Source organism: Oncorhynchus clarkii, chromosome 10, assembly GCF_045791955.1.
Source record: "Oncorhynchus clarkii lewisi isolate Uvic-CL-2024 chromosome 10, UVic_Ocla_1.0, whole genome shotgun sequence".
Taxonomy (NCBI): Eukaryota; Metazoa; Chordata; class Actinopteri; order Salmoniformes; family Salmonidae; genus Oncorhynchus; species Oncorhynchus clarkii.
This window is the reverse complement of record NC_092156.1, coordinates 35,722,602-35,748,522: the sequence shown is the minus strand read 5'-3', so window position 1 is coordinate 35,748,522 and position 25,921 is coordinate 35,722,602. Positions and strand designations below refer to the sequence as shown.

Below are 25,921 nucleotides of genomic sequence, written 5' to 3'. Positions count from 1 at the left end.
GTAGTATTGATTGAGGGCTGGCGGTGTAGCAGGAAACACTGTTGTTAATTATGTGGTGATGAACAGGGGAGGGGGGGAGAGACAGGAATCAATACAAGGGAGAATCTATGGAGTATAGATAGACAGAGAGAGCTGGGAGGAGGAAAGGGGGGGGGGGGCACTCCAGCACTCTGCTCTCATAACAGTGGGTAAAAGGCTACCCTCCAGGCTAACCTACTCAATACCAAGCTCACTCAGCAAACACTAGAGACAAACGCTTACACATCAGAAAATAGAGCAGGGAAGTTAGACTGTGAGGGATGTGTTTGTCTGGCTGTGAGTGTGCCTGGGTGCTTAAGTGTGTGTATGTCTGTGTGTGTGTCTGTGTGAGTGTGTGCATGTGCGGTGTGCGTGCGTGATACCCAGTTTAAGCTGTGTACCCTGTGTCTGCAGCCCCAGCTAAGATCCTGTCGTTCGGGGGCACAGTAACCACTCCCTGGATGAAGGAGATCCGTTTGCCTTGCAGCTCAGTGGGAGAACCCACCCCCACCTTCAAATGGACCAAAGACAGGTCAGAACTCTCCCAACTCATCCTTAATAGAAGCAAAGTGGGAACTTTAGACTTGATGCCAATGCTGGATTTGTTCGGGGTTAAGTCTACCAGACCGGTGTTTAGCTTGGTGTATTATGATAAGTCTAACTGTGATCCTCTATGTGTGTGTATCAGTGAGTACACGGCTATTCCTGTGACTGTGGACGGACAGCGTCAGATCCTGTCCAATGGTACTCTAGTGCTACGTTCCGTCAAAGCTGAGGATTCTGGGTACTACACGTGCACGGCCACCAACACGCTGGGCTTTGACACCATCATTGTCAACCTGCTGGTGCAAGGTGAGCTGGGATACACTGGGCTAATGTGTGTATGGTTGTGGAGACATCTGAGTACCTTTTGGGATTGTCTCAGATTGTCTTCTCTGTGTTCCTCTGACTGTGTGTCTGTATCATCCCTCTGGTCTGTCTATCTGGTATCTCTGGTCTGTCTATCTGGTATCTCTGGTCTCTCTATCTGGTCTCTCTGGTTTCTCTATCTGGTATCTCTGGTCTCTCTATCTGGTCTCTCTATCTGGTCTCTCTGGTCTCTCTATCTGGTATCTCTGGTCTCTCTATCTGGTCTCTCTGGTTTCTCTATCTGGTATCTCTGGTCTCTCTATCTGGTCTCTCTGGTTTCTCTATCTGGTATCTCTGGTCTCTCTATCTGGTCTCTCGATCCGGTCTCTCTGGTCTCTCTATCTGGTATCTCTGGTTTCTCTATCTGGTATCTCTGGTCTCTCTATCTGGTATCTCTGGTTTCTCTATCTGGTCTCTCTGGTCTGTCTATCTGGTATCTCTGGTCTGTCTATCTGTTATCTCTGGTCTGTCATCTCTGGTCTGTCTATCTGGTCTCTCTGGTCTGTCTATCTGGTCTCTCTGGTCTGTCTATCTGGTATCTCTGGTCTCTCTATCTGGTCTCTCAGGTCTCTCTATCTGGTCTCTCTGGTCTCTCTATCTGGTTCCTTTGGTCTCTCTACCTGCTCACTGTAAGTGTGTGCTGTTTGTGCCTGGTCTATGTGATGCTGATTGGCTCTTACTGTGTGATTGCTCTGTATGTCCAGTTCCTCCAGACCAGCCCCGTCTGACCGTCTCCACCACCTCTACCTCTTCCATCACCCTGGCCTGGATACCTGGGGACAACGGAGGCAGCTCCATCAGAGGTACTCCCCTCCACTCCCTCCACCTGGGCATTAGTAAATCAGGATCAGTCTGAGGAGAGTTCTTTAGTTGCTGTATCTCACTGTCTGCAAAAAATATCAATAACGTCAATATACCTTTTTGTCTATTTGTGTGATTTTGTCCTAATGTCCACTCCTAATGTCTGTCATACTCACAGCAGCAGAATGTATCACGGAGGGGTTTCTAAATCCTTTATATCCCCCCCTGGTGTTAAAGGGGTGTAACAGCAGTTAGAGTTGACCTGATTTTGCCTGTGATTATACTATACTATTATAATTGACAGACATGTACAGTATTTCATTGTTATTTAAATTGTGTCTTTGTGTATTTAGCAGATGATAAGTGAACGTTTAATGAAATCTGTGGTGTCTGTCTCTGTGTGTCCTCAGGTTTTGTCCTGCAGTACTCGGTAGACAACACAGAGGAGTGGAGGGATGTGTTCATTACTTCCACTGAGCGTTCCTTCAGGCTGGACAACCTGCGCTGTGGCACCTGGTACAAGGTCAAACTGGCAGCCAAGAACAGTGTGGGTTCTGGACGCATCTCTGAGATCATCGAGGCCAAGACGCACGGACGAGGTGAGGGGAAAGGAAGGATCGTGAGGGGAGGAGGGAAGGAGAAAGAGGAGAGGGAGAGGGGGTAGAGGAGGAAAGATCAGAAAGAGGGAAATTTTAAAACGGCGTGACTTATATTTTACCTCACATCATGTGTTGCACATAAACCACATCAACACTCTTAACACACTGACTTTAATACTCCCAGTCTGACAGTCTATCCCCCTGTCTCTCCTCTTGCCCTGCAGAGCCTGCGTTCAACAAGGAGCAGCCCCTGCTCACCCACATCAACTCCACCCACGCGGGGCTCAACCTGCAGGGTTGGACCAGCGGAGGCTGCCCCATCACCGCTCTGCTGCTGGACTTCCGGCCCAAGGGCACGTGGGCCTGGCAGAGCCTGAAGGCCAACGCCACAGCCCAGCTCTTCCTCAGCGAGCTGCGGGAGGCCACCTGGTATGAACTGAAGATGAAGGCCTGCAACAGTGCCGGCTGTGGGAACCAGAGCTCCCAGTTCGCCACCACAGACTACGATGGCAGTGAGTCACTTCCTGCTTCTACTAGTTACTTGCTCTCACTTCCTGCTTTGACATTTACATGACATTCTAGCAGACTCTCTTATTCGAAGGGAAAAGGGAGGGAGGGAGGGGGAGGAAGGAAGGAAGGAAGGAAGGAAGGAAGGAAGGAAGGAAGGAAGGAAGGAAGGAAGGAAGGAAGGAAGGAAGGAAGGAAGGATGCCAAAACCCACGGACGAGAGAGGGAGGGAGGAAGAAAAGTAGAGAGGGTGAAGTAGAATCTGAGTGGGCATGAAAGTAGTAATAAAAACAGTCCTTTAATCTACCTCTGACCCCTTCCCCTCCCTCTCTCTGTCCCTCTCACCCCTTCTCTTCCTCCCAGGTACCATCCCTCCTATAAACTCGGCCCAGGAGGACAGAGACGATGTGAAGAAGCTGCTCTCCATAGGCTCTCCTGTCATCCTGGTCACCCTGGGCGTCGCCCTGCTCTTCATCATCCGCAAGAAACGCAAGGAGAAGAGACTGAAACGACTCAGAGGTGAGAGACATAGGCATGGAGAAGAGATTGAAACGACTCAGAGGTGAGAGACATAGGCAAGGAGAAGAGACTGAAACGACTCAGAGGTGAGAGACATAGGCAAGGAGAAGAGACTGAAACGACTCAGAGGTGAGAGACATAGGCAAGGAGAAGAGACTGAAACGACTCAGAGGTGAGAGACATAGGCAAGGAGAAGAGACTGAAACGACTCAGAGGTGAGAGACATAGGCAAGGAGAAGAGACTGAAACGACTCAGAGGTGAGAGACATAGTCAAGGAGAAGAGACTGAAACGACTCAGAGGTGAGAGACATAGGCAAGGAAGGAGAAGAGACTGAAACGACTCAGAGGTGAGAGACATAGTCAAGGAAGGAGAAGAGACTGAAACGACTCAGATGTGAGAGACATAGGCAAGGAAGGAGAAGAGAGTGAAATGACTCAGAGGTGAGAGACATAGGCAAGGAGAAGAGACTGAAACGACTCAGAGGTGAGAGACATAGGCAAGGAAGGAGAAGAGAGTGAAATGACTCAGAGGTGAGAGACATAGTCAAGGAAGGAGAAGAGACTGAAACGACTCAGAGGTGAGAGACAAAGTCAAGGAAGGAGAAGAGACTGAAACGACTCAGAGGTGAGAGACATAGGCAAGGAGAAGAGACTGAAACGACTCAGAGGTGAGAGACATAGGCAAGGAAAAGAGACTGAAACGACTCAGAGGTGAGAGACATAGGCAAGGAGAAGAGACTGAAACGACTCAGAGGTGAGAGACATAGTCAAGGAAGGAGAAGAGACTGAAACGACTCAGAGGTGAGAGACAAAGGCAAGGAGAAGAGACTGAAACGACTCAGAGGTGAGAGACATAGGCAAGGAGAAGAGACTGAAACGACTCAGAGGTGAGAGACAAAGGCAAGGAAGGAGAAAGAGAAGGAAAGAAGGGGGAGGGGAGAAACAGGGAGAGAGAGAAATAATTGCTTGGTGGGGGCGAGTAAGTATCTCAGAAGCACTAAAGGTAACAGGTCAAAACAGTTGACCTAATCCACATGATGATCCATCATATCTAGTAACGATATTTGTGTTTGTTTTCACAGATGCTAAGAGCCTTGCAGAGATGCTTATCAGGCAAGGATAATACACTTGATTGATTGGTACCTGTGGTTGTGGATGTGTCATATTCCAGTGGACCTTGATGGATTTTTGAATACACCTATCAGTCCTAGTAAACTCTGTTAAAGTATCACCAATATACCCCAGTTCTATATGTACTGTATGTAAGTACTGCTGATGTGACAGTGGATCCAGTCTAAGAATGTTTCTTGTTTTGTGTGTTGAGCAGTAAGAACAACCGCAGCATGGACACCCCAGTGAAAGGTCCTCCCCAGGGCCCCCGGCTCCACATCGACATACCCCGTGTCCAGCTGCTCATCGAGGACAAGGAGGGGATCAAACAGATAGGTCAGTATGGACACACTGCAGCCAATCAGATTGATCAGACAGAATATCGTCCAATTAGATAGCCTGCAGTTACAGTACACTAACTAACCTATTATATATAAACTATTATTCTCAAGTTACTAAATACATATTGATAGAGTGTGATTTACAATCAGCCTATGAGGAGAACATCTGACAAGGGAGATGAATTGTGTATCACAGATATTTTTGCACAACGGTCATAATATATTTTCCTCATCCCCTGCCTCCAATAGGTGAGGACAAGGCAGCGGCCCCAGTGACGGACACCGAGTTCAGCCAATCTGTGAATCCACAGAGCTTCTGCACGGGCGTGTCTCTGCACCACCCCGCCCTCATCCAGAACACAGGGCCATTGATTGACATGTCAGACATCCGCCCTGGAACCAGTGAGTACTTCACATACAGTAGGATGTGCATAGAATGGAAAGATGTCACATTACAGTGTAATGTGTAGAAGTTAACTGGATCTGACACCCAAAGTGGTTATAAAGCACCATTAATGTTGTACATGCTGATTAGAACTGATATGAATAGCATCCTCTCACCGTCCTCCTCCTATCCTCTCCTCAGACCCAGTGTCGAGGAAGAGTGTGAAGTCGGCCCACAGCTCCAGGAACCGTTACTCCAGCCAGTGGACCTTGAGCAGGCCGGGCCAGAGCCAATCAACAGCCTCCGCAAGAACTCTGACCTCTGACTGGCGCACCATGGGCTCTCACGGCATCACCGCCACTGAGAGTGACAGCTACAGCGCCAGCCTGTCGCAGGACACTGGTGGGTACCGCCCAGCCCTGGCAACAACGCCATTAAGACCCATCATTAACACATCTATCTTTTACATCCCCAAACCAGACCTGTAGGATACCTTGAAAGACCTACTGACACATCTGTACTGTATGCAAACTTTATATTGTATTATTTAATATGGTATCTCATATATTGTTTCTCCAGATAAGGGTCGTAACAGCATGGTGTCCACAGAGAGTGCGTCGTCTACGTACGAGGAGCTAGCGCGGGCCTACGAACACGCCAAACTGGAGGAGCACCTGCAGCATGCCAAGTTCACTATCACAGAATGTTTCATCTCCGACAGCTCCTCTGATCAGATGACCACTGGCACCAACGACCCGGCCGACAGCATGACATCACTCAGCACGCCGTCCGAAACAGGCCTTTGTCGCTTCACCGCCTCGCCACCCAAACCCCAAGACTATGACCGCGGCAGACCTACCAATGTGGCCGTGCCCATCCCCCACCGCGCCAACAAGAGTGAGTACAGAGAGCCACCCTGACTGGCACAGTGGCAACATATTATACTGTGCCACAGGCTGTACATCTCAACATGCCCTCCCTCTCTCTGTTCTGTCCTCATCACTAGGTGAATTCTGCAACCTCCCACTCTACATGAAGACAGACCCTTTCTTCAGGAAACAGGCAGAACTGCATGACCCGTGCCCTGCTGTACCGCCCCGGGAGGCCTCCATCCGCAGCCTGGCAGAGCGGGCGTACCACACCCAGGGCCGTCACATGACTCTGGACCCATCCAAGCAGCAGGCCCTGACGCTGGGACACTCTGGGCTGGGCAGCCTGGGTGTGAGCTCAGGTACTGCCACCCTGCCCCAGAGGACTCTCACTATGCCCAGCTCCAACCCTGCAGCCACAGCCTCCACCTCCAGCACCAGCAGTAATCCCACTGGCTCCAGCACCAAGATGGGGGGCTCCAGAGACTCACTGCTAGAGAACAGCTCCTCAGCGTTGGGCAGACTGCAGAAGCAAGGGGTCGGGGCCTACTCCAAGTCTTACACACTGGTGTAGCTACTAGCCCCCCTTCTCTCTCTCAAAGACTATACACTCCTGTCTGGCCCGGCCCCACACCAGTGTTCTACACATCAGGTCAGGGTGGGTATGTAGTGCAGTGCAGTGCAGCAGGTGTCCCCAGTTAACAGCTAACTACTGTAACAGCTAATTACCCAGTAGCTTGAGTAGTCTTTATTCTGACCTTGGGTTCTGCCTCCCAGGAATGACCAGAGACCATTGTAACCTGCCTGATTCATGCTCACCTGGACCTGTATAAAACAAACTACTATCTACTGACTACCAGTTAGCCTGCTGCCATGCTAGCGTGCTGCTCAGTATCCGGGGACGTATCCACACACACACACACACACACACACACACACACACACACACACACACACTCACACTCACACTCACACACACACACACACACACACACACACACACACACACACACACACCTGGAGCTGTTCTCCAAGGTCATTTCAAACCAATTGAGTATTACTGAGGAGCTGAACGGTGAAAGCTCACTGCTCGTGCTGATGAAGTCAATGATAGCAGAGGAGTCTGGGCTAAAAGCAGTGTTGATCACACACACATACATTATGCTGCCCTCCATGGTTTGAGCAGAAGCTCCTGCAGGACTTCCAGTTTTATCCCCTCTAGTCTCGTCTCACTCTCTATGTCTCCACGTCCAGTCTCACTCTCCATCGGCAGTTACTCTCTCTCTCTCTCTCTGTGGATTCCATAAGGAAGGGTTTCAGGTTCACCTCACTCAGAATTTTAAGTTTGTATTTTTAGCACATTTATTGTTGATATGTCCCACCCTCCCCTCCTCTTTCCCAACTCAACATTATCCGATAGCTTTTGACCGAAACATGACAACCCAAATAACCCAGCAATGATTTGAAAACATCAGGGCTCTCGCAATACAAACAAATATAGAATATTTGGTATTTTAAAGATTTTACGTATATATTTCTATATAAGTATATTATGTCATTTAAGTGAAATTATGGCAAAGAATAAAACTATACAACCACTTAAATGTTTTAAAAACTATAAGAATGAGACAATCGCTCAATCATGTGAAGAGCAGGGAAAATGAAAGAGGAGGAAAGAATAGAAGAGTATTATGAAGAGGGAGGAGCACGTGTATATAGAGGGTGTTCTTTATGTTTCTGTAGACAGGCTGAGAGGAATGAGGTGACTTCCTTTTCAGACAGGAAGTGTCTATCTCAAAGCCCCCTATTAGTTAGTATCTTATAAGATCGTCAGTGATTGGTTGGTGTACTTACTTTCAGAAGCCAAATCATTTCCTCTGAAGACGGGTGTATCCAGGGCGACCTACACTGTTGACACTGTCTATCATCTCTCTGCTTTCGTTCACCTGTTACTTGAGTAAACAGAGGCCATGACCTCTCAGGGCCTCAGGTATGGGCATTTGACCTTTGACCTGTGGTAGCAGCGGGGTTACAGAGTCACTGTGAGTGGAGCAGAAGTCAGGGATCAGAGCACGGCTACTGTACCCACAGCTAGCTACCACACAGAGTGTACACCAGTAGCCCTGTGACGTCTACCAACCTCTCAGCCTATGTATTACTGTCTCCCTCCTTCCAATACAAAATGGCCGCTAAGACACCAAGGAGGATAATCATGTGAAGTAAGTTAATTGTCTAGTTTACCAGAGAGACGTTACCAGCCAGTTTGAATATGATAAGATGATGTGCAGTCAGTGGTCTATTGGTGTCTCTGTTGCTGCCCTGTCTGAAGTACTGTATATTTCCCACTTCTTTCTCCATCCCCAATATCCATGTCCATCCTCATCCCCTGCACCATTTTGTGCTACTACATGTACATCAACACAGGAACTTGTTGGAATGTCTATTGAAGTATTGCCATTCAAGTGTTTTGTTGTTTCTTTTATTTTTGGATTATTTGTCCATCTGTTGATTTTTAATTGAATACGTTTGTTTTTACTTGTTTATTTATTTGTATTTTTTGGGTTCCAGAGGCCAGACAGTACTGAGGCATAACGCACCTATGATTTCGGCCAGCTTTAACCAAGTAAAATCAGGGACTAGCTCTTTAGGTCACACCAGAGCCATGTATTTAGAAAGCAGGGCCAATGCGGTTTCTGCATTATGATGCATTTACATGACACTTCAACATTCTATGGCAGCCATGTTAGCTCCCCATTAACATCACATGGGGAATATTTTAGTAATGCTATGTAACTGAATGTCTAGAATTCTAAAAGTTGTTTGAACTCTCTATATACAGTGGGGAGAACAAGTATTTGATACACTGCCGATTTTGCAGGTTTTCCTACTTACAAAGCATGTAGAGAGGTCTGTCATTTTTATCATAGGTACACTTCAACTGTGAAAGGTGGAATCTCTAAAACAAAAATCCAGAAAATCACATTGTATGATTTTTAAGTAATTAATTTGCATTTTATTGCATGACATAAGTATTTGATCATCTACCAACCAGTAAGAATTCCGGCTCTCACAGACCTGTTAGTTTTTCTTTAAGAAGCCTTCCTGTTCTCCACTCATTACCTGTATTAACTGCACCTGTTTGAACTCGTTACCTGTATAAAAGGCACCTGTCCACACACTCAATCAAACAGACTCCAACCTCTCCACAATGGCCAAGACCAGAGAGCTGTGTAAGGACTTCAGGGATACATTTGTAGACCTGCACAAGGCTGGGATGGGCTACAGGACAATAGGCAAGCAGCTTGGTGAGAAGGCAACAACTGTTGGCACAATTATTCGAAAATGGAAGAAGTTCAAGATGACCCTCGGTCTGGGGCTCCATGCAAGATCTCACCTCGTGGGGCATCAATGATCATGAGGAAGGTGAGGGTTCAGCCCAGAACTACACGGCAGGACCTGCTCAATGACCTGAAGAGAGCTGGGACCACAGTCTCAAAGAGAACCATTAGTAACACACTACGCCGTCATGGATTAAAATCCTGCAGCGCACGCAATGTCCCCTTGCTCAAGCCAGCGCATGTCCAGGCCCGTCTGAAGTTTGCCAATGACCATCTGGATGATCCAAACGAGGAATGGGAGAAGGTCATGTGGTCTGATGAGACAAAAATAGAGCTTTTTGGTCTAAACTCCATTCGCTGTGTTTGGAGGAAGAAGAAGGATGAGTACAACCCCAAGAACACCATCCCAACTGTGAAGCATGGAGGTGGAAACATCATTCTTTGGGGATGCTTTTCTGCAAAGGGGACAGGACGACTGCACCGTATTGAGGGGAGGATGGATGGGGCCATGCTTCGCGAGATCTTGGCCAACAACCTCCTTCCCTCAGTAAGAGCATTGAAGATGGGTCGTGGCTGGGTCTTCCAGCATGACAATGACCCAAAACACACAGCCAGGGCAACTAAGGAGTAGCTCCGTAAGAAGCATCTCAAGGTCCTGGAGTGGCCTAGCCAGTCTCCAGACCTGAACCCAATAGAAAATCTTTGGAGGGAGCTGAAAGTCCGTATTGCCCAGCGACAGCCCCGAAACCTGAATGATCTGGAGAAGGTCTGTATGGAGGAGTGGGCCAAAATCCCTGCTACAGTGTGTGCAAACCTGGTCAAGAACTACAGGAAACGTATGATCTCTGTAATTGCAAACAAAGGTTTCTGAACCAAATATTAAGTTCTGTTTTTCTGATGTATCAAATACTTATGTCATGCAATAAAATGCTAATTAATTACTTAAAAATCATACAATGTGATTTTCTGGATTTTTCATAGTTGAAGTGTACCTATGATAAAAATTACAGACCTCTACATGCTTTGTAAGTAGGAAAACCTGCAAACTCGGCAGTGTATCAAAAACTTGTTCTCCGCACTGTAAATGTCTCTGGGTCACACACACTGAAGTTGTGTATATACTGGACAGGGTCAGGAAAAGCGGACCCTCCCAACCAGCTCTCCCTAGTCAACTCCCTGCCACCTTGGACATACAGTATATACACTACCCCTGGCAGTATTGTTTATAAATTAACTCTTGTACATAAAACACAGTTTTGTATGAAGAGCTATTTTCGTCAGAATAAAATAGGTCAAGATCAGGGTTGAATCATGCCCCACTTCAAAATGAAAACAACATGAATGAAAATATTGATTTGATAAACATTAATTTCGACCTTGGGCAACAAATGTTTTTTTTTCTCTATTCCCTTCATGTTTTTTATACTAATTTGTTGAATTTTTATGCTTTTTTAAAGGTATTTTGATGTTGTCATTTGTCCTGTTCACTTTTTTAATGATCATTTTTTGTATTTTGTTCATCCTCAAAAATGACATAGCATGCTTGGTAAAAGGGAAAAGGTGAGGGAAAGAAATGTACAAAAAAAAAATATTTGAAGAAAAGAAAATGTTGAGAGGATTCCAAACATTCGTTTGAGTTGCTTCTAATAGCAATTGCTTGTCTTTAAAAGAACATTTTCTATGAAAAGTAATGAAAAAAACGAACAAAAAGAGTATTCTAACACCTTGTGCAATAAAGCTATCTTTCTATATGCCATGGCTTCTGTCATTCTTAATAGACTTGCCTGCTACGCTAGCAACAAACACTTGCCTGAAGACAAATGTTGTTATTATACTGCTCTGTTAGCTACATACTTCAGTCTGGGACTGCCAGTGTTGAAGTCGTTTGTGGTGTCAACATGAGGGTGTTGTACAAAACAATGTCATCTTTGATTGGATCGTCTCTAACCAATCAGAGTAACAAAGCCAATGGCGAATTTTCAAAATGCCGCTTTACCCACGTGGGCTCTGGCCCAACCCCATCGGTTTCTGGGACAAACCAGAACGGTCAGAATGTGTTTGTGTTTAGAAATCGTCAGGGAGGTACTCAGATGCAGACTCATTGCGGAGAAGAAACAAACTTCCTTGAGCGTGGCGTAGCGTTTAGCCGGAACAAGGAGTTTGTTTGTGGTTAATGGGATGGTTTGTTTGTGGTTAATGGGATGGTTTGTTGTTGGTTAATGGGATGGTTTGTTTGTGGTTAATGGGATGGTTTGTTTGTGGTTAATGGGATGGTTTGTTTGTGGTTAATGGGATGGTTTGTTTGTGGTTAATGGGATGGTTTGTTTGTGGTTAATGGGATGGTTTGTTTGTGGTTAATGGGATGGTTTGTTTGTGGTTAATGGGATGGTTTGTTTGTGGTTAATGGGATGGTTTGTTGTTGGTTAATGGGATGGTTTGTTGTTGGTTAATGGGATGGTTTGTTGTTGGTTAATGGGATGGTTTGTTGTTGGTTAATGGGATGGTTTGTTGTTGGTTAATGGGATGGTTTGTTTGTGGTTAATGGGATGGTTTGTTTGTGGTTAATGGGATGGTTTGTTGTTGGTTAATGGGATGGTTTGTTTGTGGTTAATGGGATGGTTTGTTTGTGGTTAATGGGATGGTTTGTTGTTGGTTAATGGGATGGTTTGTTGTTGGTTAATGGGATGGTTTGTTGTTGGTTAATGGGATGGTTTGTTTGTGGTTAATGGGATGGTTTGTTTGTGGTTAATGGGATGGTTTGTTGTTGGTTAATGGGATGGTTTGTTGTTGGTTAATGGGATGGTTTGTTTGTGGTTAATGGGATGGTTTGTTTGTGGTTAATGGGATGGTTTGTTGTTGGTTAATGGGATGGTTTGTTTGTGGTTAATGGGATGGTTTGTTTGTGGTTAATGGGATGGTTTGTTGTTGGTTAATGGGATGGTTTGTTGTTGGTTAATGGGATGGTTTGTTTGTGGTTAATGGGATGGTTTGTTGTTGGTTAATGGGATGGTTTGTTTGTGGTTAATGGGATGGTTTGTTTGTGGTTAATGGGATGGTTTGTTTGTGGTTAATGGGATGGTTTGTTGTTGGTTAATGGGATGGTTTGTTGTTGGTTAATGGGATGGTTTGTTTGTGGTTAATGGGATGGTTTGTTTGTGGTTAATGGGATGGTTTGTTGTTGGTTAATGGGATGGTTTGTTGTTGGTTAATGGGATGGTTTGTTGTTGGTTAATGGGATGATTTGTTTGTGGTTAATGGGATGGTTTGGGATGGTTTGTTTGGTTAATGGGATGGTTAATGGGATGGTTTGTTTGTGGTTAATGGGATGGTTTGGGATGGTTTTTGTGGTTAATGGGATGGTTTGTTGTTGGTTAATGGGATGGTTTGTTGTTGGTTAATGGGATGGTTTGTTTGTGGTTAATGGGATGGTTTGTTTGTGGTTAATGGGATGGTTTGTTGTTGGTTAATGGGATGGTTTGTTGTTGGTTAATGGGATGGTTTGTTGTTGGTTAATGGGATGGTTTGTTGTTGGTTAATGGGATGGTTTGTTTGTGGTTAATGGGATGGTTTGTTTGTGGTTAATGGGATGGTTTGTTTGTGGTTAATGGGATGGTTTGTTGTTGGTTAATGGGATGGTTTGTTGTTGGTTAATGGGATGGTTTGTTTGTGGTTAATGGGATGGTTTGTTTGTGGTTAAAGGGATGGTTTGTTGTTGGTTAATGGGATGGTTTGTTTGTGGTTAATGGGATGGTTTGTTTGTGGTTAATGGGATGGTTTGTTTGTGGTTAAAGGGATGGTTTGTTTGTGGTTAAAGGGATGGTTTGTTGTTGGTTAATGGGATGGTTTGTTTGTGGTTAATGGGATGGTTTGTTGTTGGTTAATGGGATGGTTTGTTTGTGGTTAATGGGATGGTTTGTTTGTGGTTAAAGGGATGGTTTGTTTGTGGTTAAAGGGATGGTTTCTTTGTGGTTAAAAGGATGGTTTGTTGTTGGTTAAAAGGATGGTTTGTTTGTGGTTAAAGGGATGGTTTCTTTGTGGTTAAAAGGATGGTTTGTTGTTGGTTAAAAGGATGGTTTGTTTGTGGTTAAAGGGATGGTTTCTTTGTGGTTAAAGGGATGGTTTGTTTTGCTGTGTCAGAGAATGGTAGATACAGAGGTGCATTCTGCTTAATGAACTATCTACAGTCCTCTCCAAGCGAAAACAAATCCACAGAATCCTTACATTCTAACCTGCTACCATTTAATGCATGACATGACGCGTTTATGCCTGTCATGTAGTAAACATGCGCTCAGAAGCAAGATTTCAAGCAGCTGCATGTCTTACCATTAGTTATTTTGATAACAGAGAAAATACATTGAATACATCAATCAAATCCATGCATCATAAGTTAGAAAACATTTGAAAATGAGAAGTTGGGTCTATTAGACCTCGGTAGTAGTTTCATTCATCTCTTTCAATGCATTTCTCTACAAACCCGAAAATGTTGTGCGCTAAAGATGTCATTGTAGCCACACAAATACATTAGAAGATCATTGTCAACCAGATCAGAAACACTATGCTCACAACCTGTATCTCCGAAATGGTGTCGCTGGCGTATTTTGTTCGAATTTTGTAATATGTTATGCAATAGGCTTTAAGGTTTTTACAAGGTGTGTGTCCATCCATCCTGTTCGGGAATCACAAGTGAGAAATGTATATTGCAAACTTTCACTCATTTTTTAGATAAAAAAAATATTGGCCTACCTTCATGTTGTGTCCATCCAAATAATGTAATTTCATGTCTACCTTTGTCTTTATAAACGTTCACACGTATTCCATAATAAGGGCTAATCCAGAGGGCAACATTGCAGCTGGTGATTGCCAGCAATCATTATTCGTCACGTAATGTAGGCATATGATATAATCAACACACGTGTAGGACAATTGATGCAAACATATAAGTATACATTTTCGGTTGTTTAAAATGGCATTATCACATTCCGCTGTCTTGTTTCATGGTATCACATGTAGAAATGTTGCATCCCCATGGTGTCACATGTATTTCACATTAGATCATGTTTTAACATGTCTAGTTTGATGTTATCACGTTGCTTTTACATGTTGTCATGTTATCACGTTGGTTTAACATGTTGTCATGTTATCACGTTGCTTTAACATGTCTAGTTTGATGTTATCACGTTGCTTTTACATGTTGTCATGTTATCACATTGCTTTAACATGTTGTCATGTTATCACGTTGCTTTAACATGTCTAGTTTGATGTTATCACGCTGCTTTTACATGTTGTCATGTTATCACGTTGCTTTAACATGTCTAGTTTGATGTTATCACGTTGCTTTAACATGTTGTCATGTTATCACGTTGCTTTTACATGTTGTCATGTTATCACGTTGCTTTAACATGTCATGTTATCACGTTGCTTTAACATGTTGTCATGTTATCACATTGCTTTAACATGTTGTCATGTTATCATGTTGCTTTTACATGTTGTCATGTTATCACGTTGGTTTAACATGTTGTCATGTTATCACGTTGCTTTAACATGTTGTCATGTTATCACGTTGCTTTTACATTGTCATGTTATCACGTTGGTTTAACATGTTGTCATGTTATCACGTTGCTTTAACATGTTGTCATGTTATCACGTTGCTTTTACATTGTCATGTTATCACGTTGCTTTTACATTGTCATGTTATCACGTTGCTTTTACATGTTGTCACATGTTATCACGTTGCTTTTACATGTTGTCACGTTATCACGTTGCTTTTACATGTTGTCACATGTTATCACGTTGCTTTTACATGTTGTCACATGTTATCACGTTGCTTTTACATGTTGTCACATGTTATCACGTTGCTTTTACATGTTGTCACATGTTATCACGTTGCTTTTACATGTTGTCACATGTTATCACGTTGCTTTTACATGTTGTCACATGTTATCACGTTGCTTTTACATGTTGTCATGTTTTCACGTTGCTTTTACATGTTGTCACATGTTATCATGTTGCTTTTACATGTTGTCACATGTTATCACGTTGCTTTTACATGTTGTCACGTTATCACGTTGCTTTTACATGTTGTCACATGTTATCACGTTGCTTTTACATGTTGTCACATGTTATCACGTTGCTTTTACATGTTGTCACATGTTATCACGTTGCTTTTACATGTTGTCACATGTTATCACGTTGCTTTTACATGTTGTCACATGTTATCACATTGCTTTTACATGTTGTCACGTTATCACGTTGCATTTACATGTTGTCACATGTTATCACATTGTTTTTACATATTGTCACGTTATCATGTTGCTTTTACATGTTGCCACACATTATCACGTTGCTTTTACATGTTGTCACATGTTATCACGTTGCTTTTACATGTTGTCACATGTTATCACGTTGCCTTTACATGTTGTCACATGTTATCACGTTGCTTGTTACATACATGTTGTCACATGTTATCACGTTGCTTTTACATGTTGTCACATGTTATCACGTTGCATGTTGTCACATGTTGTCACATGTTGTATCACGTTGCTTTTACATGTTGTCACATGTTATCACGTTGCTTTTACATGTTGTCATGTTGCATGTTATCACGTTGCTTTTACATGTTGTCACATGTTATCACGTTGCTTTTACATGTTGTGCTTTTACATGTTATCACGTTGCTTTTACATGTTGTCACATGTTGTTATCACGTTGCTTTTACATGTTGTCACATGTTATCACGTTGCTTTTACATGTTGTCACATGTTATCACGTTGCATGTTGTCACATGTTGTCACACATGTTATCACGTTGCTTTTACATGTTGTCACATGTTATCACGTTGCATGTTGTCACACGTTATGTTGTACATGTTGTCACGTATACGTTGCTTTTACATGTTGTCATGTTATCACGTTGCTTTTACATGTTGTCACGTTATCACGTTGCTTTTACATGTTGTCATGTTATCATGCTTTTACATGTTGTTGTTATCACGTTGCTTTAACATGTTGTCATGTTATCACGTTGCTTTTACATATTGTCACGTTACATGTTGCTTTTACATGTTGCCACACGTTATCACGTTGCTTTTACATGTTGTCACATGTTATCACGTTGCTTTTACATGTTGTCACATCACGTTGTCACATGTTATCACGTTGCTTTTACATGTTGTCACATGTTATGTTGCTTTTACATGTTGTCATGTTTTCACGTTGCTTTTATCACGTTGCTTTTACATGTTGTCACATGTTATCACGTTGCTTTTACATGTTGTCACGTTATCACGTTGCTTTTACATGTTGTCACATCACGTTGCTTTTACATGTTGTCACATGTTATCACGTTGCTGTTGTCACATGTTATCACGTTGCTTTTACATGTTGTCACATCACGTTGCTTTTACATGTTGTCACATGTTATCACATTGCTTTTACATGTTGTCACGTTACGTTGCATTTACATGTTGTCACATGTTATCACATTGTTTTTACATATTGTCACGTTATCATGTTGCTTTTACATGTTGCCACACATTATCACGTTGCTTTTACATGTTGTCACATGTTATCACGTTGCTTTTACATGTTGTCACGTTATCACGTTGCCTTTACATGTTGTCACATGTTATCACGTTGCTTTTACATGTTGTCACATGTTATCACGTTGCTTTTACATGTTGTCACATGTTACGTTGCTTTTACATGTTGTCACATGTTATCACGTTGCTTTTACATGTTGTCACATGTTATCACGTTGCTTTTACATGTTGTCACACGCTTTTACATGTTGTCATGTTTTCACGTTGCTTTTACATGTTGTCACATGTTATCACGTTGCTTTTACATGTTGTCACATGTTATCACGTTGCTTTTACATGTTGTCATGTTATCACGTTGCTTTTACATGTTGTCACATGTTATCACGTTGCTTTTACATATTGTCACGTTATCACGTTGCTTTTACATGTTGTCACGTTACATGTTGTCATGCTATCACGTTGCTTTTACATGTTGTCACATGTTATCACGTTGCTTTTACATGTTGTCACATGTTATCACGTTGCTTTTACATGTTGTCACATGTTATCACGTTGCTTTTACATGTTGTCACATGTTATCACGTTGCTTTTACATGTTGTCACATGTTATCACGTTGCTTTTACATGTTGTCACACGTTATCACGTTGCTTTTACATGTTGTCACGTTATCACGTTGCTTTTACATGTTGTCATGTTATCACGTTGCTTTTACATGTTGTCACGTTATCACGTTGCTTTTACATGTTGTCATGTTATCACGTTGCTTTTACATGTTGTCATGTTATCACGTTGCTTTAACATGTTGTCATGTTATCACGTTGCTTTTACATATTGTCACGTTATCATGTTGCTTTTACATGTTGCCACACGTTATCACGTTGCTTTTACATGTTGTCACATATTGTCACGTTGCTTTTACATGTTGTCTCATGTTATCACGTTGCTTTTACATGTTGTCACATGTTATCACGTTGCTTTTACATGTTGTCACATGTTATCACGTTGCTTTTACATGTTGTCACGTTATCACGTTGCATTTACATGTTGTCACATGTTATCACGTTGCCTTTACATGTTGTCACGTTATCACGTTGCTTTTACATGTTGTCATGTTATCACGTTGCTTTTACATGTTGTCATGTTATCACGTTGCTTTTACATGTTGTCATGTTATCACGTTGCTTTTACATGTTGTCACATGTTATCACGTTGCTTTTACATGTTGTCACGTTATCACGTTGCTTTTACATGTTGTCATGTTATCACATTGCTTTTACATGTTGTCACGTTATCACGTTGCTTTTACATGTTGTCACATGTTATCACGTTGCTTTTACATGTTGTCACACGTTATCACGTTGCTTTTACATGATGTCACACGTTATCATGTTGCTTTTACATGTTGTCACACGTTATCACGTTGCTTTTACATGTTGTCACACGTTATCACGTTGCTTTTACATGTTGTCTCATGTTATTACGTTGCTTTTACATGTTGTCACATGTTATCACGTTGCTTTTACATGTTGTCACGTTATCACGTTGCTTTTACATGTTGTCACGTGGTTTTTCAGTGAGGGGTATGATACAAATCCTTTATAAAGCATCTTTAACCCAATAGAGAGAAGGACAACAGTGAGAAACTGTGGGGAGTTGTGGGGAGTTTCCTATATTCTCTTAGTTCAAACAGGTCAAATGTGTCTTCAGCAGATGGTTTACCTTGTGTGAATTGAGGGAGTGAATGTGAATGTGCCGGGTGTGTACGTGTGTATGTACACATATGTGTGTTTGAAGAGAGAGAACACTGATGAGGTTAGACATAGAGAGCGGAGACACCCACTCACACAGAGACACCCACTCACACAGAGACACCCACTTACACAGAGACACCCACTTACACAGAGACACCCACTTACACAGAGACACCCACTCACACAGAGACACCCACTTACACAGAGACACCAACTCACACAGAGACACCCACTTACACAGAGACACCAACTCAGAGTGGAATGAGGCAGCTCAGCTGCTCCAGGTTTGAGAACACTGCGCAGATCAGAGCAAAGTAGGAGAGTGATGGACGGACAGACAGACTGATGGATAGACAGACAGACAGACGAACAGGCAGACATACAGAGGCATTAGGGAGAGAGCTGAGAGAGAAGAACACAGAACACTATGGGATTGCAAACCTCTGCACAGGTATTGTACACTTTCCTTCACTGCAAATATTTGAAACTTACTGTATCTACAGAAAAACCTTCTCATTTCATTGATACATTCACACATCTTAAAGTCATGGTTTTCGTTTGGTTCTGTATTTACTGATAGAGATAATAATACATGGAACAGAATAGATCAGAATTCCACTCACTCCGGATGGAAACAAAATACAGTGGGAACCTATTTAATTCAAGTCTATTAATGAATAATAATACTTTTCAGAAATAGCCAGTTGTGTGGATAGTTCTACCACCTATATAATCCCAGATCATCAACCTGAAATGCCAGAAGTTCTGTTGGGTGTTTGATTGGACACAGCTGTTGCTCTACCTGGGATAATCAAAAGGAATTCATTATTTACCATGTTACAGAGAAAGGCATTTGACCATACTGTAATGGAACTGCGTACAATATTGAACGTTTTTATTCTATATTTCATGTTTTCATTCGATATTGCTGTATAGCTTTTTCTAGGGAATTATAAAATGCATAAACAAAAACCTAACAGTTACTATAGTCTCATCGGGGAAAATATGTGCATTCTGTTCTTTGCTCTATTTTTGAACATGCAGTTCAGTTTATAATTTCAGAAAGCTTTAACATTGTCAGGAATAATTGATTGGCTCAAGGTGTGGAAAATGCGGAACCCAAAGATAAGGAGAACAACTTCTATATTTAAAGCTTTAATAGACAGACAATAGACAGATGCATATGGGGAGATAGGCCTGTTCCTCTGAGAGGTTTGTAGCAATCTGTCAACCTCCTCAAGGGCAGGCAGGCATAAATACCCTTGTTTATCTGTTTGTTCTCCAAGTGTTCCGGGCCCCTGGTCAAAACATGAATCAAGGTTGTCGACATCACTTAGGTCAGAGTGAGCCGTATATTAGATTTCTCTATCATTTAAAACCTTTACAGCCATTGGCCCTTGATCTCAGGGCACCTAGAGGTCATTTAGGATACCAGGTTCTGCTTCATGGTGACTCCTAACCTCTTGGAAGTCACTCGGGCTGAGTTCAGATTTAAGGGGGGCCAAGAATGTAGATCTTAACACCCACCTAGTTGTCTATTAATGTACTGCATCAAAAACAAAGCTCTATCAAATTGTAAATCAGTGATTGGCTTAAAAATGTGATTTTGGTTGGAATAATACTGTGAAATTGTGAAAAAATAATGCCCTTTTAGTATAAGAGCTGTTTGAAAAGTCCGCCTGAAATTTCAGCCTGTTTTGGTGGGATGGAGTTTTGACCTTCCATGGTGACATCACAATGTGGTAAATTAGTTATAGACCAATAAGAAAGAGAGTTCCAAACCTCTCTTCCAATAACAGCTAATTTTCAGTTTTCCTTTACCCACTCAGACCCCTCTCAGACAGTCCTATAAAAATTATTGCTTGAGAAATTGCCCTTTGCTAAGTAGCTATTATTGTTTATTTTTACCATTTTAGTTGAAAACAATCACAGTAAGGTACTTAATTGTTACCGAGGAATGATTTTATATTGAGATAAGAAACGACTGCATTGGATCTTTAAAACACTCAAACGCCTTGTGTATTTCCATTCTCTTTACAGTCCACCAATTCTGGTTAGAGATGGACCCAGTGTTTGAGAGATCTGTGGGTGGCTCCTCCAAAGCCAGCCTTGCCGTACCTCCTCAGAACCACAGTGACCCAGTAGCGCTGTTCTGAGGTCTGCAGTTGCTGCTGAGCTACCGCCCTCTGTTCATCCCTCTCTACTGCCTCCTGGTGGTCGTGGCCTGCGTGGGCAGCACCCTCCAGCTAGCGTTCATCTTGACAGACAGACAGGAAGCTCCACAACGCCACCAACTTCTTCATAGCGAACCGTTACTACACAGGCCTATCATTAGCAATTAGGTAGAGTTTTTACTACTTGTTTGTATAGTGAATAAGTAGTCAAAACACTACAGGTAGACTACACCGGCTTTTCAGTAGTGATCAGTAGAGTTTTGCAGCTCGTGGCTGCACTTCCTGTGCTCTTGACCGCAGAAGAAGATATAAAAGGTTGCTGGCATCATTGATAAGTTCACATCTGTCACACTCTCTTTATAACTCTCAAATGATGTACTGTACATCACTGATATTCTGCCTCGTCTATGAATGTGTGTTTGCCAATTATCTAGATTGTCACTGTGCATGTGTGTCATTATCTTCCACAGCATACATCATTTTTTATTATCTTTCCACAAGCTGTTACAAATGATTATGTAAAGTAACATTTAATGTTTGAGGCAGCGTTTCCCAGCTCCAGTCCTCCAGTACCCCCAACAGCACACATATTTGTTGTAGCCCCAGACAAACTCACCTCATTCAACTCATTGAGGGCTTGATGATTCATTGACAAGTTGAATCAGGTCTGCTTGTCCAGGGCTAAAAGAAAATGTGTACTGTTGTGTATTTTAGGACTGGAGTCGGGAAACACTGGTTTAAAGGCAGGGATGGACTCCAGTCCTTGGGGCCTGATTGGTGTCACACTTTTCCCCCAGCAAACACACCTGACTCAAATAATCAATTAATCATGATAATCAGTTTAGAATGCAATTAGTTTAATCCACTGTATTTGCTAGGGATTGGGAAAAAGTGACTCCACTTCAGCCCCCGAGGACTGGAGTTGCCCATCCCTGGTGACATATCCCTAAGCAGACACATCTTTTCATTATGTTTGCACCATAGATGTACCAAACAGTGAACAAACAGGTTTCCTCCCCAATGATGTTGACTCTTCCTGTCTTGTAGCTGCTGTGGTTTGGATGAAAAGCAAAGACATTTGTGGAGTCCACCCACACAGGTATCTTTGCTGGTGGAGCAGCTATAGCCGGTGTTCCTGTCTGGAGTCCAGCTACAGACCCGGGGGGATGTAGCCAGTGGGATTCATAGAAAGACACTGTGTGTGATGATGAAACTCCCATCTATGTCACTCATCTTCAAAGGGTCCTCTTTTTCTACTATGCTCTCACACCTCACAACTAGACTATGACTATGTGTTCACTCACTGCAGAGATACAAATACACACACATTTCATATTACCTGCAAATCTCTATCTGGTTTACATACCCTTGTCACAGTCTGTACATGCAGTGTCTTTCTGGTTGTCTGTGCCTTGTGTTACTTTAAGGAAGGTTATGTTAAGTTTCAGTATTTCTGGTTTGCTGTATCTAGCTAGTTCTCTTGTGGCACTGTAGAAGGTTCTGTTAGGGTTTGTGTTTGGTGCCAGCGTTAACATCCCGGGGTCACAGGTCATGTTTTGTTTATCAATTATGACAGATGTGTTATAGACCAATAAGAGAGTTTCAAACCTCTCTGCCAATAACAGAACATTTTCTGTTTCCCCCTCCCCACTCAGACCACTCACAGACAGTCCTAACAAAATGCTTTCTTGAGAAATTGCTAAGAAACCATTTTTGTTCATTTTAACCATTTTAATTGAAAACAATCACAGTAAGGCACTTAATTGTTATCCAGAAATTATTTGATATTTGATTTAAAAAACAGCTGCATTGGTACTTTAAGTTCAACCATGTGAACTCTGTGACATTCTACATTCTCCCCTTACTTCTCTCTGCATAAAGCCTGACAGGGCTGCCTAATGCAGCAGTCCCACACAGGGGAGAGAAAAGGCTCTCAAAAGAGCATTCTCAGGTCATGAACTGTGAAAAATTCTCAAATACTCCAAAGGTCATGCAGGCTGATGTAAGCTCCACTGAAAGTACAATGTAGATCTGCAGTGTTCTCTGTTCCCTCTGCTGACTATCAGTCCTGCTAGCAGGGATGTATAGTAAGTGTGAGCCTCCTAACATGCCAATCACCAGAAGAACTTAAGCCTTGTTCACACTGCAGGCCTTAATGCTCAAATCAGTTTTATTTTCAAATCTGTTTTGGAATATTGACTGTCCAAACAGCAAGTTGCAAGTGACCAAATTGGATTTGAGTGTGTGTTCAGACAGCAGTCATTTGCTGACATGGCTACGGTAGTTGACATAGTAACAATGGGTGTGTTGCAGTGGTGTAGACTGATTGGTGGTGGTGCTCCTGCTTCCCATCACTCAGAAGTTGTGTAGCAAGCTAAAGTGACAACAATGTCTGCCATGGATGTTTCCCAGTTGCTTTGAATGTTCAACATCATAGTGTAAGACCACTTTTAAAGCCTCAAAGAATAAAAATGATCCAACTTTCAAAACAAGTCATTTTTGGCCACCAGTCAACTAGATAGCTCGGTAGCTTCTAGCGTTTTAGCACATTCACTCATTTGTTTGTAAACTATTAACAAGCTAGTTGGCTACCACATGTTCTTGTTAAACTGTCAACAGAGTAGCTAGCAAGCAACAAGATATGCCCAATAACAGTCTAGAAACTACTAGAGGGCAAATAAATCAGATTTGACTGCTCAGAAAAAAAGTCACATGGCCAGGAATCAGATTTGTATCTGACTTCAAACCACCTACAAAGGAAATATCTGATTCCTTGTGCTTTTTTGGCTGTTCAGACTGCAGGACAAAGAACAGATTCAAGTAGGATATGCAAAACAATTGCACAATATGATACATCCAATGTGTGATTTGGAAAAGACTTAGGTAGGGGTTCCCAATAACTTACAGTAGCAGTGGTTTGACTGTGTACATCTTTCCAGTGTAAGGGATGATCATGTGGTATAGTAATGGACAGTGATCATGAGTGAAACATCTGATCTGAAGTCAGCCCTGGCCTTTCTGCAAGCAAACTGAAAAGGCAACCTCATCTGCTGACAGCATAAAACGCTGATAGAATAAAATCCAGGAGGCATATACTGTATTGTGTACACACAGCATAAGGAACAGTACAACAATTCAGTGCATACACTTTCCTTACAATTTCATAATAACACAGATTCAATCTCATGCCAAGCGCCATAGCAGGCGTTTCTGTATTTAATCTGATAAATGAGGCATGGGTGCATCTGCATTAGTAATTAGCAGGGAAGAAAACAGCGGGGAGAGGAGGTGCAGGCAGACAGAGCTCCTTCACATCACTTCAGCCTCAGCTTAACATAGAGGAGGACCATACTTACCAGCCCTGAAGGGCCCTCAAGAGCCTGATCAATGGTAAATACACATACATGCACATTGCACAAAGGCATAATTACACAAATATTGCTGCTACAGACACACACAGTGTGTGCATGACATTCTAATCAGAGCCATTTTAGTTGATAATGTACGTGGTTAACATGCACAGGCTTTCCCTTCTGCCAACCATCATCACACAGGCATGCTAATTAAAGAGACTGGATCTATGCTACTATCGTATCAATATACTGGTATGTCTGGAACTCAACTGTCTCCCCTTTAAACTCATGGTTGAACTTCATACACCTGACATCTTTTGTGGAAGACATTTCCAAGTCATTTAATCCATAGGAGCCTAAGGATGTCCCAGTCAAGCACTGTGAGCAATCATGAAGAATCAGTCAACAAAAGAGGTTACCTCAAATCAAATTTAATTTGTCACATTCACGTGTTTAGCAGATGTTATTGCGGGTGTAGCGAAATGCTTGTGTTTCCAGCTCCAACAGTGCAGCAATATCTAACAAGTAATATCTAACAATACACACAATCTAAAGAAAAGGAATGGAATTAAGAACATATAATTATTTGGATGAGCAATGTCAGAGCAGCATAGACTAAGATACAGTAGAATAGGAGAGAATACAGTATATACATATGAGATGAGTAATGCAAAATATGTAAACATTATTAAAGGGACTAGTGTTCCATTATTAAAATGGCCATTGATTTCAAGTCTATGCAGCAGCCTCTAATGTGCTAGTGATGACTATCTAACAATCTGATGGCCTTGAGATAGAAGCTGTTTATCAGTCTCTCGGTCCCAGCTTTGATGCACCTGTACTGACCTTGCCTTCTGGATGATTGCGGGGTGAACAGGCAGTGGCTCAGGTGGTTGTTGCCCTTGATGATCTTTTTGGCCTTCCTGTGACATCGGGTGCTATAGGTGTCCTGGAGGGCAGGTAGCTTGTCCCCGGTGATGCGTTGGGCAGACCGCACCACCCTCTGGAGAGCCCTGCGGTTTCGGGCAGTGCAGTTGCCATACCAGGCAGTGATACAGCCCGACAGGATTCTCTCAATTGTGCATCTGTAAAAGTTTGTGAGGGTTTTAGGTGCCAAGCCAAATTTCTGCGCTGTTGCACCTTCTTCATCACACTGTCTGTGTGGGTGGACCATTTCAGTTTGTCAGTGATGTGTACACCGAGGAACTTGAAGATTTCCACCTTCTCCACTGCAGTCCCATCGATGTGAATAGTGGGGTGCCCCCTCTGCTGTTTCCTGAAGTCCATGATCATCTCCTTAGTTTTGTTGACGTTGAGTGAGAGGTTATTTTCCTGGCACCACACTCCCAGAGCCCTCACCTCCTCCCTGTAGGCTGTCTCATCGTAGTTGGTAATCAAGCCTTTTACTGTTGTGTCGTCTGCAAACTTGATGATTGAGTTGGAGGCATGCGTGGCCCCGCAGTCATGGGTGAACAGGGAGTACAGGAGGGGGCTGAGCACACATCCTTGTGGAGGTGTTGTTTCCTATCTTCAACACCTGGGGGCGGCCTGTCAGGAAGTCCAGGACCCAGCTGCACAGGGTGGGGTTCAGATGAGCAGCATAGTCAATGAGCAGCATTCTTACATAGGTATTCCTCTTGTCCAGATAGGATAGGGCAGTTGTGATGGCGATTGCATCGTCTGTGGATCTTTTGGGGCAGTAAGCAAA

At 42.8% G+C, this 25,921-nt stretch overlaps 1 protein-coding gene across 1 annotated transcript in view; it reads left to right on the top strand.

The window, feature by feature from the left end:
- Window positions 1–6,966, top strand: part of LOC139419526 (cell adhesion molecule DSCAML1-like) — a 132,901-nt gene extending 125,935 nt beyond the window's left edge. The window contains exons 22-33 of the mRNA XM_071169487.1: window positions 433–550; window positions 707–870; window positions 1,632–1,730; window positions 2,139–2,327; window positions 2,552–2,839; window positions 3,198–3,353; window positions 4,437–4,467; window positions 4,682–4,800; window positions 5,055–5,225; window positions 5,392–5,592; window positions 5,770–6,087; window positions 6,197–6,966. Of these exons, the coding sequence (XP_071025588.1) occupies window positions 433–550; window positions 707–870; window positions 1,632–1,730; window positions 2,139–2,327; window positions 2,552–2,839; window positions 3,198–3,353; window positions 4,437–4,467; window positions 4,682–4,800; window positions 5,055–5,225; window positions 5,392–5,592; window positions 5,770–6,087; window positions 6,197–6,633 (2,291 nt within the window). The 3' untranslated portion in view covers window positions 6,634–6,966. The remainder of the gene's footprint in view (window positions 1–432; window positions 551–706; window positions 871–1,631; window positions 1,731–2,138; window positions 2,328–2,551; window positions 2,840–3,197; window positions 3,354–4,436; window positions 4,468–4,681; window positions 4,801–5,054; window positions 5,226–5,391; window positions 5,593–5,769; window positions 6,088–6,196) is intronic.
- The last annotated feature ends 18,955 nt before the right edge of the window (window positions 6,967–25,921 follow it).